The sequence below is a fragment of the Passer montanus genome, unplaced genomic scaffold (assembly GCF_014805655.1).
Source record: "Passer montanus isolate IOZ18808 unplaced genomic scaffold, ASM1480565v1 scaffold58, whole genome shotgun sequence".
Classification (NCBI taxonomy): domain Eukaryota; kingdom Metazoa; phylum Chordata; class Aves; order Passeriformes; family Passeridae; genus Passer; species Passer montanus.
In genome coordinates, this window is record NW_024370816.1 from 3668666 (window position 1) to 3682760 (window position 14095).

The 14095-nt window shown below is 40.5% G+C and overlaps 1 protein-coding gene across 13 annotated transcripts in view; it reads left to right on the forward strand.

Moving 5' to 3' along the window:
- RC3H1 (ring finger and CCCH-type domains 1) overlaps positions 1–14095 on the forward strand; it is a 62032-nt gene that overhangs the window by 14513 nt on the left and 33424 nt on the right. For 9 of the 13 annotated variants that reach the window (XM_039726272.1, XM_039726273.1, XM_039726277.1 and 6 more), the window contains exon 1: positions 9123–9353. In XM_039726272.1, the coding sequence (XP_039582206.1) occupies positions 9123–9353 (231 nt within the window). Of the gene's footprint in view, positions 1–3307; positions 3582–4628; positions 5237–8987; positions 9354–14095 lie in introns of those variants that run through there. The other 4 variants (XM_039726274.1, XM_039726269.1, XM_039726270.1 and 1 more) reach the window with 3 other exon arrangements.

A 14095-nucleotide genomic window follows, 5' to 3' on the forward strand; every position in this document is an offset into this window, starting at 1 on the left:
GGGTCTCACTAGGGCTGGGCAGAGGGGTTGGGATCAGCCCTGGAAGAGCTGGCAGTGCTCTTCCTAATGCATCCCAGAATACCTTTGGCCTTCTTGGCTACAGGGGCACTTGTTTAATTAATGTTTAACAGTTCTCTTAGCAGCTAGACTTGACTGATCTGGGAGAGAAATGAGGACAACCTGGATATCTTCTCTTAGCAACTCCTCAGGCTGCCTGCCTCAACTTTTTGGTAAGACTGCTGTGTTGTAGTGGGCACAAAAGCCTTTTGCTGTGCACGTTGTTTGTAAATGGGCATCTTTTCTCTGAAGCTGATGGTGCCATACCCTTTCATCTTAATGCAGAAATGGTATCACATGCTTGACTGAACAGCCTGAAGTAGAGGATCTGATTTATTGAAGGTGATATAGTTCAGTAATTCTGTATCAAAATCTTTGGGTCAACAGTGTAATGGATAGAAATACAATAATGCTCAGAGGGTGAGAAAAATATTCTTTGCCATTGTGAACTCTCACTATGATAAAATATATGTGCCATGAAAACAAGGTGCTCCATTGCATTTTGAAATAACATTGCAGTAGTCTAAAGGTGGCTTTGTATGTAACATAGGAAAAAATAGCCCTTCTTGTGATGATGATGTTTAAAATGAACTTGTACATTAAACAGGCAGGCAAGCAAGCAACTACATTGGTAGTTTTGTTAAGAAATTCATTAGTTTTTACTGCTATTGACTTTCTGCTTTTATTAAAAGATTTGATGTTTAAATGCAGTCTTCCAAAATAAATTGCTTTGAAGGTAAATAGAATAACTGAGGTTTTATTAGAGAGTAGTTATGTAAACAGCAGTTATATGTTATGAACGTGAAGCTGTTTGACATCTGTTTTAAAATGAGGGTGACATCTACAGTTACAAGAAAAGCCATCTCCCAATCACAGAAATGAGAAGCAAGAAGAAAACACTATAAAGAAGTCCTGAGACTTAAGTTATCAGGTGGACACTGAAAATATTTTCTGAATACCTATGGAGTTCTTCATAAAATAGAATTTTACATTTCCATTTTACACTTCAATAACAATGAAGTAGAAGCTTTTTATTGCCTATGCTGGGCAGTAGCATTTCTATTCACTTAATACTGCTCTTACAGTATATTTCAGCATCTCCTTACTATTGCACCTGGAATTTTTGTCATATAAGGTTTGGGGTTTTTAAGTCTGTCAGTCAGTTTGAAAACAAATAAATAGGAGAGTGACAAGTGTAATGCCAACACTTGGACATAAGGGGAAGGAGGTGGGGAGGAAGTTCAGACTGTTGCTCGATTCTTGCCTTGTAAGTTTATCAAATAAAAAAATTTCAGTACTATTTTCACAGTACACTACAAAAAAAGAAACATTTCTAGATTATTTTTTTCCTTTTGGAGACAGTATTATATAAGTTTGCTGGGGAGCAGAGGGTGGGGGATGATAATTAAAGGTTGTATTTTAAGTTAGAGGGCTTTTTTGAGCAGTTTTTGACCAGTATCTCCAGCCAGACTATCAGTCTCCCTTCTGTCTCATTGTTTGACATTGCAGTTGTAATGTTATTGTAGCTGGAGCGTCACTGACATCAAAGCAGAACTGGAGCTGCTGAATTAAGTGGGGAGAAAAGCTGTTTCTGAGTGGGTGGCAAGCAGTACTTGATATCTTTTTGTTAGATTGGTTTTTTCAATGCTTTCTTTTTCATTGAGTTGTGCTGGGTCTTTGCAGTGATTCATGACTAAGGAGGATAAAGGCACTGCAGTGACACCAAGATAGGCCCCTCTCCTTTCCTCACCTTTTCATTTTCATCTACCAGATGCCTGGAGTAAGTAGTAGTTGTCAGGTAGCTGTAGATTATTCCTGCCTGGAAAAGAATGATACTGGTCTGGGTGATCCAGACCACTACTCACTCCAATTGCCTTCCCCTCCTCAAGTCTACTGCTTGGGGTTATTTTAGACAAGCTGGTTGTGTGGCTGATTTGTTGCCTTTAGTTAAAATGAGGTATTGGTTGTGTAATTGCTGTCCACCCACATTTCTGCCTACCTGTGTTCATTAATAAAAATCTATGTTTAAAACTTCGGCTTGGACAACTATGCAACCAGTCCAGCTGGAATATCTTAGGAAGGAATGAGAAAGAAAGAGTAGTGGCTTCTCTAGCTGGCACTGAGAGGTAATGTCTGTCTGTACTATTGAATCTGAAGACTTATAAAAGTTTGTCTTTTTTATCTTTGCCATGGATTTTTTCAAACATATGTTTTCTCTGGGAAAAGCAAATTATTGGCTTACCTCCTTGGCAGCAGGGTTAAGAGCTCTTGAGGATTTGACCTGTCCTGAAAACTACTGTGAATTTTTCAAGTGCCTTCTGCCTTTCTTCTATTAATCTGTTTGTGTTTTCCTTTATTTTTTAAATACTCATTTAATCATTGTGTTACTGTTAGAGTTTTCATTGACAAATGCAAAACTTGTAATTTGAAGTGAAAGGAACATTCTGTAGAGCTGTTGTATGCTGTCAACTCCCTAGACTTTATCACCTACTGGTAGAAAAAATTGTCTAGGTGGTAGATTATATATATATATATATATATATATAATTTCCTCTTTTAAGTAAGTTGTAAGGGATGTATAATATCAACCAGCTGGTTCTGTATATCTTCCCTGGAAATTTATTATTTTATTCACATGCAGGTTTTATATTTTGGAGGATGTGAGCAAGAACATTTAGATTTTGTCTACACGTGTTGTCTTTTAATGTTCATGACCCTAATGATGGTTGGGTGAGAATAGGGGTCAAGAAAATGACATATTAGGTTTCATTCCATGTTTTTCCTGTTAAACACCATATAAATAACTTCATTCACCAGTTTTTTTTCTGTGGGAAGATATGAGGTCTTGCCCCACAGGATGTTGGGAAGCTTAAATCATTGTAAATTGCTTTCAGAGCTTCTGTTGGGGAGGTACCATGGTGGAGTTGTGATGTTGAAGGTTTGGTTTTCTTGTTTTCTTTGTGTTGTTACTAGGCAGGAAGCTTCAAATAAGAAATAACATCTTGTCCTTAACTGGTCCCATTTTCCTAAGGTACTTCACTGACTCTACCAATTAAGAGATTTTTGCCTGAAATTATATAAATTTCTCCCTTTTTTTTCGCAGTGAAAAATTACCGAGGAGAAAAGAAAGTAGATCTTGAATGTGATTAGCTGAGCTTCGCTTACTTTGGGACATAGTTTTGATGACGTTCATAATTTTATCTTAGCTTCTTTTTTTGAGAGCTTTCTTACCCTAAAGGCAGCTAACTGCAGGGAGGGCTGGGATGTGCGTTCCGTGCAGCTTGTGCTGCGGGGTGCGGCTTTCTCCGTGCGGCTCCGTGCTCGGGCCGCGCTCGGTGCGCGGGGTGCGCCGCAGTACGCATGCGCGCGGCCGCAATGAGGAAGTCGGGCCCTGCTGCCGCCGGGGTTTGCTGGGACCGGCACCGAGCAAACAGGAAGGGAAAAGCCCCGCGTCTGTCGCACACACACACACACACTCTGCTGGCCTTATGGGATGTGCTGTTCATGGAGCTTCCCAGGCACAGGTAAGAAGCTTTCTTCTTCTGCCTTCTCTTCTTTGGTCAGGTATGGACTTCCCCTCTCTCTTTAAAATTGTTCAGAGGTTTTTCTGTGGAACTGGATGTGGAAAACATTGCTAGTGTGATTTACCCTTTCTGCGGACCGAGAAATTGGCAGTACAGGGTGCTTGTAAGAAAAACACGTTACTTTTAGCTGGTCAGGGCTTCCCACAGGTTGTCAGGTTAGTTTTTCCCTAAAATGATATTCATGACTTTTTTAAGTATTTCCTTAGGGAAAAGAAGAAAGCTACTTAAGTGCCCTCAGAAATATTGTTTATTACAATGAGCCCACTGGAGTAGAAAACAAAAAGGTTCTGTGAAACACTGGCAAAAATGTGTCTGTTTGGCACTAGACAAGAATGGAGGAGGTTCAGACTTGTACTATGGGTATCTGGTAATCCTTATGAGTTAGGAGTTGCTTCACTGTTGTCTGTTAATTTAATTTAGGCTGTTGATTTATTTTTAATTTCAAGGTGTCAGAGGTTAATGTACCACAGAACCAGTCTCACAGAAAAGTGGTTACTTTTTCTTAGAAAAGTTACTTTTTCTCAGAAAAGTGTAAGTTATTATCAAGGAGTAAGAGTCTTTAAAAGAATTAATGAAATGGTGTTTTCTTTATTAGAATAAATAATGATTACTCAAGAGTTGTATCTGCATGAGCAGGTCAGTTGGCAAGCCTGAGTTTGTTTTGGCTCTGAAGAGCTGCTGTAGTGTTAAGCTTAGCACTAAATAGGCTTTGCTTGTGTTCACTGGTAACTGCGACAGGAAGCTCCGCTTGGTTTAGCCAGGAGTAATACTCAGCAAAAATGAAACCGCTTCAGCTTAACCGAATTCTGGTTGAGGTGATGATGCTGTTTGGGGCATGAAATGCTGTGGGAATGCATGAAACTGAGGAGGAAGTAATGCTCCTAAGAGCTGTATCTACTCAACTGGCAGGAGCTGAGCCAAGGGTGCCCCTTAGGTATGCTGAGTCATCTGCTTAAACTGTGACATGGCTTCGTGGGGACTGCTGCTGGGAGAGAGCACTGCCAGTGGTGGTGATGAAACAGCATGTGATGTGTCCCTGCAAGAGCGTGCTGGGTCCAAATAACATGTTTGTCAGAGAATTTGGGGTGTGCTTGGAACCTGCACCGAAGGAGTCCCTCAGAGTGCGCTTAATTCAAACTGAAAGCAGAGGAGTTTTCCTGTGTGTCATTGGGTGTGAAACCTGAGGCCAGTGCGCCTTGGTACAGACTGTTCTGCGTTTCACAAGCGTCTTTTTGTCAAGAGTTGGGTCTGCAGAGAACATGGGGAAGACTCTGGTTGCCACAGACATAGCACAGCTTGGACATGAGGCTACGTCAGCCCCTGCATTGTAGTCCAGCAGAGTAAGGATGGAGTGGTTGTTCCAGTGGTTTGTGCAATAATCCTGTCTTTCTCTAAAGCACTGGCAGGGTCCCAGGGGAGACAGGTCACCGATCTGATTACACTGTGACATTTCCAGTCTGCGTTGAAGGATGGAATTTCAAGGATTTTTTGGGGGCTGGGAGGCCCAGAACAGAGGAGGATTTTTTCCAGGTGGTTCTAGATGTGGGTAAAACAGCTTATGGAGGGGTGAACAGGAGGATGACACCTGCATACAGGTACTTTATATTTTCAAACTCAGAAATAACAAAATCAGTCTGTCTCTGGTTTCAATGTAGGATTCAAGCTCTGCCTTGGGGCATCTTCATTCTTAATTACACCTTTTTGCCTTCCAATTTATGGAAGATAATAAGGTGTAAATTTTTTGTTTTAGTTTTAACTTCTTAGTTTTTTTGCTTTCTTTGGTTTTGTCATGTCTGTTTTCTTTAATCATGCACCAAGAAGTGTGTATGGATATACATTTTACAGTGTTAGAAGCTACTGAGTGTGAAATACTTAGTGAATTGAGTGTGGGTTGAAAATGTAATATTATGGAGAAGTGGGCTATTTAAATAGTTATGTCTTTTGTAATTTTTTGCATTCTTTATGATTTTATTACCTCTGGTGTAATGCTGAAGATAAACATTTTTTTAAAAAGCATTGTACTATAAAAATGAATATACTTTTCCTACTGTACATGCTCAAAGCATTCTCTTTCTGTAGTGGTGATGGTTCCAAAGCAGACAGTGGTAGTGAAACTGTTTTATTTCCACTATTTTACTGCCATTTGTAATGTCTCCTGTTCAAAGTAGCTCTTTGAAGTTAGAGACTGGTTTTTTTCCAGCTATTTCTAAGGGCATAATGAGTCACAAACCTTGATACAAGGCACAGGTATCTTCAGCAGCTTCAGGTCTCTAAGTCTTTGTGCCTGGAAGAGATTTACAATGTATCTGGGTGCTTGGCCCTGCTCCCTTGGGCAAAGGTTGATCTGGGGTAAAACAGGGCCTTGTGTGTGGCAAGCTGTGGCACCAGCAGTGCTTGCTTGGTGCATGTGGCTTGTGAGTGCTCAGTCCTGTGATGCCATTCCTGTCTTGTGTGGGATCAGAGGGATTTCCACAGATCTGTGCTGATCTGCTGTGGAGGTTCTTTAGAAGCACGGGGCTCATTGTTCACCAGCTGTTCTTTTCTGTGGGGAAAAGCTTGGCTGCATCACACCACTGAGCCATCTGCAGCAGCTAGACTGCTGAAGTAGGTGCCTTGCTGAGGTTTCTCACAGCTGTATGTTCTATTGTCAGCGGCCTTCCTTTGGCATTTAGGCACCAGGACACAAGCTCAGACACTGTGGAGTCTCTGTGCTAATGTATGAGCTTTGCTTCCCTTGTTCCCCAGCCTTTGGAGACCTGTCTTGACAGGGGATCATGGATGCCACTAATTAGTTCCTTCATCTCCAGACTCCAAACTTCTCTTTCAACTGTTGAATTTGTAAATAAATGTGACCTATTTAATGATGCTAGAGGTACAGGTAGCAACAACATGGCTCTGTTTACTGGGTTTTGTAAATTAGTTTACTAACATTAAAGTTGCACTCAACTCCTTCCTTCCAGTTCACAGCTTGGGATAGTGGCATCTCCATGTTCATGTCTGCTTCCTAGACTGGATGGTACAGCTTCGTGTTAGCTTCTGGTTTTAAGTTTCCTCAGTTAGTAGAAAACTTCTTTTCTTTTAAATAGACTGCTCAGTTTGTTTCTGAATTGCAGAGGAGTCTGGAAAATTGTTGCTAGATATTTTAATAGCAGTGTGGTCAAAAGGAAGAACTATGGTTCAGCTCTTAAATTTTGATCCCCAGAGGATATTTCATAGCACAGCCATACATACAGTAGATTTACCAAGCTGTGTTCTGCTCTTTGCAGAAGGATTTCTGTGGAGTTTCTGGGTCATTTCTGTTGCAGATTTGGTTTAGAAAGGATAGTTCTAGCTTGAATGCTTGTTACCAAAGTTTAGTCAGTATATAAGAGGGCAGGTAGCCAGGGAAGGCTTGGAAATAAATTAGCTGAATGGTTTAGGACAAGATGGAAGGAAATGGCTGATTTGCCATTAAAGAGGTATTTTGGAAGGGGGAGCCCTGAACAGCCTTGACATCTTGTTGTGCAATGCTGGTGGTAGCATGAACCACATGTGGTGCCAATTCCTTGTGCCACTCTGCCTGGGTAATACTGATATTTTTAGTTGATTCCTTATTGTCTGGAAACCAGAGGCATTGTGTATTGTCTTTTGAAGGGAGAAATAGTTATTTTTTCCCTAGAATCATAAAGCATCCTGAGTTGGAAGTGACTCAGAGGGATCATCATAGTACAACTCCTTTTCATTAGCTTTAGAGCTAAGGTTAGGTGTTTGATGAAACTCAGCTAAAAGCTTAACTAGTAGCACTTCATTGTTTACCTTGGCAAAGCAATGTTAACTGTGAACAACGTTGCACTGAATTCTGAAAAAAAGAAGCCTGTTTTATTTTTTTCTAAACTAAACTAAAGTGGCAGAGGCTTTTCAGAGTCTTTATTTTAGCATTAGAATTTTTTTTCTGTTTTAAAATGTCTTGACTCTGAATTGCACAGGTCCTGATATAAAATTTCTCTCTTTGCCTTTAGAATTTACATTTTAATTGTAAACATTTTTTAAACTTAAGATTTGATAAATCATTGTTGTTTTGCTTATGGAAGAATTTCCTGTCAGAACAGACACTAGCAAGTGTGCAGTCCTTGGTTGGAAACTGAAGTCAGTGGTGTGTGGAAAAGAGAAACTAATATATATGGGTGGTTGGGGTGGCATTTTTGTTGTCATTTTGCTCCTTGATTTAAAAAAATTGTTTGTAAATCAGTTACTTGATTTTTTTTTTCCAAATTCCACTGGTGAATGTAAGCCAGGCATCATAAATTATTTTATTATCAATTTTCTTTTTTATAATGATTTTTTCATATCACGTGATCCATCTATTCTTGTACATTTCTCCTCCTATGAGTTCTGCTTTTTTCCTTCCCAAAGTGATATCTTATCTTCCATTCCCTTATAATGAGAACATTTGATCTTCTTATTATTTTGATTTGAAAGTGCCAAATAATAAATACTTCCCAGCTTTTCTTCTGTTGCAGTTTCAGTGTGGTTTCTCAACAGAGTGAAGATGTTGTTTTCTCTATCAATATAATCTCTAGGCAGGCAGTGGATGGTATAAATTGGAGTTACAAAAGGAACAGTTAAGGAACAGTTGTCAGTCATCCAGTCACAAATGAATACTAAAAGTGCTGGTCCAGTTTTTGAAGGATGGCAGACAGAGGGCGAGTTAGCAGTGCTGAATTGCAGCAGGAGTGCATGCAGATTGCCAGGGTCACTGCCATGTGTCCGTGTGGCACCACGGAGCTCAGTACACACCAGGTTGTGTGAAGGTGCTGGAGCAGCACACAGTGTCCCTGAGTGAGGTGTGAGAGCTGCATTGCAGAGTCTGGCTGACCCTGACATTCATCCTGTCCCCCTCGAGGCTTGGGCAGTCACTGTGTGCCAGTCCAGAGCAAACTGGACTCTGAAGAAAGGTTGCTTGTGATAGAGGCTTTGGATGAAGCCTTGTCTAAGCAAAATTAAATATTTAATTATGTTGTACAGTAGATATTGTACAAAAGTGGATTAGTGAAATTCTCTTTTATTCACATTTTGTTGATGTCAATTTGCTCATTTATAAAGAGAGAACATAAAAATGAAAAGCTAATTAGTCTTACAACTTCAATGTGATAGTTATCTCCCATGATTTATTTTAAACTCTGGAACCACAGAAGTGGTTTACACTGGCTTTTCCAGAGCCAGAGACTAGGTGGAATTAAAGCAAGTCGTGACTCAGTCCTGAGTTAATTCAGCTACACCTCGAGGAGTGGTACTTGCCTAGCACAAAGGAGCTCACGTGCCTGTTCTAGTACAGAATGCTAACTTTGTGTTTCTGTTTTCTTCTAGGTTATGTTTCACACTATGTGCAGACTGTCTGTACTTACAGAAGATATTTAAAACCAAACAGACTTTTTTGCAAAATTTTGATTCCAGTGGAATCTGTGCTTTAGGTTTTTGTCTTGTCATTTAACTCCTGAAGCAATGCCTGTACAAGCTCCACAATGGACGGATTTTCTCTCCTGCCCGATTTGCACACAGACTTTCGACGAAACCATCCGAAAGCCCATCAGCTTGGGCTGTGGCCACACTGTCTGCAAGATGTGCCTCAACAAGCTCCACCGTAAGGCATGTCCCTTTGACCAGACCACTATCAACACAGACATTGAACTCCTTCCTGTGAACTCAGCCTTGCTGCAACTTGTGGGTGCTCAGGTATCCCTGCTTTTTTTTTTTTTTAAATCTGTTTCAGTATTTTCCTTCTTTTGGGAGGACAAGTCAGGAATGATAAAGAATATGATAATCTACCTTTTGTAGATGTCTACAAGAAATAGTAAAGGTGCCTGGATCAATAGTTTAAATCTTTATTCTGCTGGTGACCATGACTTTTGTTAATCTAATTCCGTGGGCTGTCACCAGGACAGGTTTGGTGTGTTTCCTTCTTTGTTCCTCAGCTCTTACCTAGCCATGCTCTGCCAAAAGGATGAGCTTGATCAGTGAGCTTATTTTGTGGGAAGCCCTTTTTCTGTGGTAGGTTTTGTGCTTTACTATGTTCACCCTGTAAAACCTGTGTTTGGCTGTCCCAAAGCAGGAGGGGCATGTAAAGGATGTGGGACAGATCTCTCTGGTAGCAGCCTTTATACAGCCTTATTTGAAACTATGGGAATACAACTTCCTGAGATGACATCTTACTCTAAATCCATATTGGTGAGAGGGGAAAGCCTGCTTGAGACTCCCTTTTTTCTGGAATAGGTACTGGTGAGGTCAGTTGAAGTGGTGATAGGATGGGGATGAGTGACACTGGGACTGACCACAGCCCCAGCAAAGGGCAGGGATGTGTGGAAAGCAGGATCACCCTGTTCAGTTGCAGCACAGACTAAGCTGGCAAAAGCTTGTTGATGTTAGGTCTCAGGTAGCTCCCTGTGACCCACGCCTTCCAAGGCTTCTGGACAGGATTGTGGTCTTAGGAGAGGAGGGGTAATCCTGTCTAACTTGTGGCTGAAGAATGAAAATGTCAATGGGATCAGTTCCCATAAAGGGGTTACTGCTTTATTTTGTACTGCTCCAGTGTCTGGGATAAGTGAAATTAAATGCAGCAGAAACTTAATGAGACCTTTGGGAAAAAGGAAGGAATTGTGGAAGAGCTGTAAAAAGTGTGGAAGAAAGAGAGATGCTCTTATGTTGCTTTTTATTAGGTACTGAGACTTACAGGTCCAGGTGTGCTTTTGCCACTTCTTAGTTTATCAAGTAATATGGCTAATTTGTTGTTTCTCTTTTGTGGTGTAGGCATAGAGGTTATTTCAGAAGCTCAAAATCAAATGGTGTTTCTGGCTGTGCTAAGTGACTCATCCTGCTCTGCAGGAGGAAGCAGTGAGATTGTGCACTCCCATTTCTGTGATATGCTGCCATCTTTGAAGAGCTTCCAAGCAGTATGAAATCTATGGCTGAAGTCATTAAAAAAAGTTACATTTCTCTTTCTCTCTTACATGTTCTACCTCTCCGCAGTTTCTTGAATATTTCCAGTTGCATCTGAATGTCCACATTTGTGATAAATGTGTTCTCTGGTATTTTTTGGTTGTTTTGTGTGCACTTGTTAAGCTTTATGAGAAGCTGTATGATAGCTTCAATTTGACCTCTGACAGAATTTAAATTTTTATAAAAACAAGATTCTGTGGAATGAGATGGAAATCCACCCTGCTCTGTATAGGTAACTGAGAATTTTTTTTCTGGTTTTACTAGTTAGCCAGCCAGAGTTATCCACATTTTATCCATATGTGTGAGGTATAAAGAGAGGTTTTATAGTATAGTGTTGTCTTGAGAGCACTCTGAACTTTAGGTTCTGACTTTGCAGTGATGACATCATTTTGTGCTCCCTTTGTATCTGAAAATTTTGTGTGATGAAGATTCACAGGACCTTGTTTCATCATCACCTTAAAGCTGCAAATGCCACCAAAAGATACATTATTCCCACCCCTGTTCTTTGCCACTCATTTCTGATTGTTTGCTACTCCCAGCAGTCTGTTACCTGTGACAATAACCATGGATCCTAGCTGGGTATTTATTACTGACAGACTTTCCCCTTAAGAGACATTTGAACCACCTTCCCTGCCAGTTCCTAATTTCAAATGAACACATGAATGCAATCAGTGTTCAGTATAACTTGCTCTCCTTTCTCTTCCCTTTCCCATCCTGGCAGCTGCTGCAGTGTTTACCAGACACTGGACTACTAGGAAATGAATACAACCACTTTCCTTTGAAGGACAGGGAAACAATTGCCATTTTAAAAAATCTTTTTACAGAAAAAGGCTTGCTTGAGGATAAATTAAAAAAAAATATATATTTTAGAGAAACTAGTGATTTTGAACTGTCCCACTAAAGGAGTGCACTCTTCTGCTATTTCAGCAAAAATAGTCTGTGAGCAGCAATCCAGCTTTCAAATCATGAGTAGTGTCAACTTCAGTTAAAACCACTTCCATTTGTTTTTCTACTTCTGGGTTTAGTTTCAGGAGCATGTATGTGTCATTAGTGTCCCTTAATCTCCAAAAAACCTCTGTACACCTTAACCTGAGTCCACAGAGACCTGTAATATTTTATTTGTAAATGCTAAATTCCAAAAAACAGGTTTCATTTTGGAAGGAAATACAGTAAAGCCCAACTAAAGCTTTTATCTGTGAGGGGGAAGAACAGTTTGTTCTTTTACCTTTGGAGTGACTTCTGAGGAATTCACACATTTACACTTGTTAACTGCTTTTTTGCTGGAGGTGGAGGAGGAGAGCAGGCAGTTTAGAGAAACAAATCTATTCTGCTGTGACTGGCAGCAGTGACAGGATTCCAGGGCAAGCCACTTTGGCTTTTGCACAAGTACAGCAAGTGAAATAAGCAGGATTGTACTTCTGGGGAAAACATACTGGGTTTGTCACACAGGCACCCAGGAAAGCAGTAACATATTTCTCTGATGGTATCATTCTCTCTCTGGATAGAATTTGTCACTCAAATTTAACTAAAAGAGTTGATTTCTTACTTGAATTAGACTCTTGGTCAGTTTTCCCTCTCCCCACCCCTTTCTGAAACGAAACCCATTGCCCAGGTTTTATAGCCACTCTTCATGTGAGAATTAGCTGTTGCAGATTCAGATTTTCTACCTGCTCCCCTGTAGCATGGTTCCCATCAACCCTGGTTACAGGGGCTGTTCTGGAAGGCAGTGGTTACAGAACAGAGTAGAATCACAGCATGGCCTGGGCTGGGAGGGCCCTTGGGAGCTGTCTCATTCCAGCCCTGTGCTGTGGGCAGGGACACCTTCCTCTAGCCCAGCTTGCTCCAAGCCCTGTCCAGCCTGGCCTTGGACACTGCCAGGGATGGGATGTCCTACCCACAGCCTCTCTGGTTGGGTAGTTCAGACCATGTCTAGATAAGTTTTGCTGCATGAAATGAGGGGAGCAGAGAGATCATAAGGGGACAATGAGAATTATTATTCCTCTGAAGGCTGGACATAGTTGAGTACCTAAGCAGGAGCTGTGAGGGAAGGGAGACAGAATGGCCTTGGACATAAATTAGCAAGGCATTCATAGCATACCTTGCTTCTTAGACTTCCTGGGTAAGGGAGTCACTTGAGTTTGTTTCTGTGAGAATAAAGTTTTGAATTTTAGCTATTCGAGCATCCACATACTACTCACTGTATGTAACTATTTTAAACATTCACCTGGCTCATGTTTTGAAGTTACCTAATCATGACTCTGTCATCTAAGCTCTTCCCTCATGTTTCTTTTAACCATGAAACAGCAGCGTGCACATTCCAGACAGGTGATGTAGAGTGGCAGAAATGCCTGTGGTGCTTTAATTTTGGAATAATCTCCTGCTGGACATGATAAACACATTCTAGACATTGGAATTGTACATGATGAGAGACTGGGTGATCTTAACTTACATCCCTTTCAAGAGGTGAAGGTTGAAAGTGCAGAGCTGTTAGACACACGCGTGATAATTTTTTATTTTAACTTCTGATGAAATAAAGTGCCACAAAAGAGGAATTATCTGTGAAAACGTTGTCTTTAATGTACAATTTTGAGGAGCTAAAGACTGGACTTTGGGTTTTGTTTGGTTTCTCTTGGCAGGAAGCAAATCATTCATTTGCAGGAAGGGGGAGGGAATTTTTGCTAGAAACAGTTTTCAAACCATACAAAAAGGGGTTTGGTCTGTTTAACATGTTCTCATTCTGTGCAATTAGATGTCTAATGGTAATTACTGACAACTCAAGCTGACTTTCTTCATCAAATTACACTTAAATCACCAATTGAAAATCACTGCCTGGTATGAGATGATGCTTTAGCATTCTTTTCCGGTCCCCTTCCTTATGCTGTCATAACCTGTCTCTTCCCACAGCCACAAGCCATGCTGATGGGTAACATTCCACTGTCAGGATACTTCCAGTCATTGCCAAAGCAGATACATGCAAAACCATCACAGATTTAAAGCAATTAAAGAGCTGAGATCATTTTTCCTGTCTTGCTCTCATCCCCTTTGGGAGGTGTGGATTACATGATGTGAATATATTTGCAGTGGAAACTGTCATAAGGGTGTGATGTCTGAGAGAACAGAATATGGATTGAGTGTGAAAATAATGAGCTCACTCTGTGGGGTATCTATTCTGAGGCATTGAGAGGCATTGTAAACAGCAGTAACCATAGGGTCATGCATGCTATTAAAAGGATATTTTGGGAACGGGAAGTGAAAATGCTTTCGAGTTGAATTATTTCTCAGTTGTTCCTCAGCTGTTGCATGATGGAGCCAAAGTCAAAAATTCACATTTCCTGTCACTTATATGAATTATGTCTTTATGATTTTTCTTTTGGTAGATGCTATTCTTACAATTATTCTAACCCTAAAATATTAAAATAACTCTTGGAAGTGCACATAATACAATGAGCAAAAAGAAAATTACTCGTAAATTTTATTGTGAA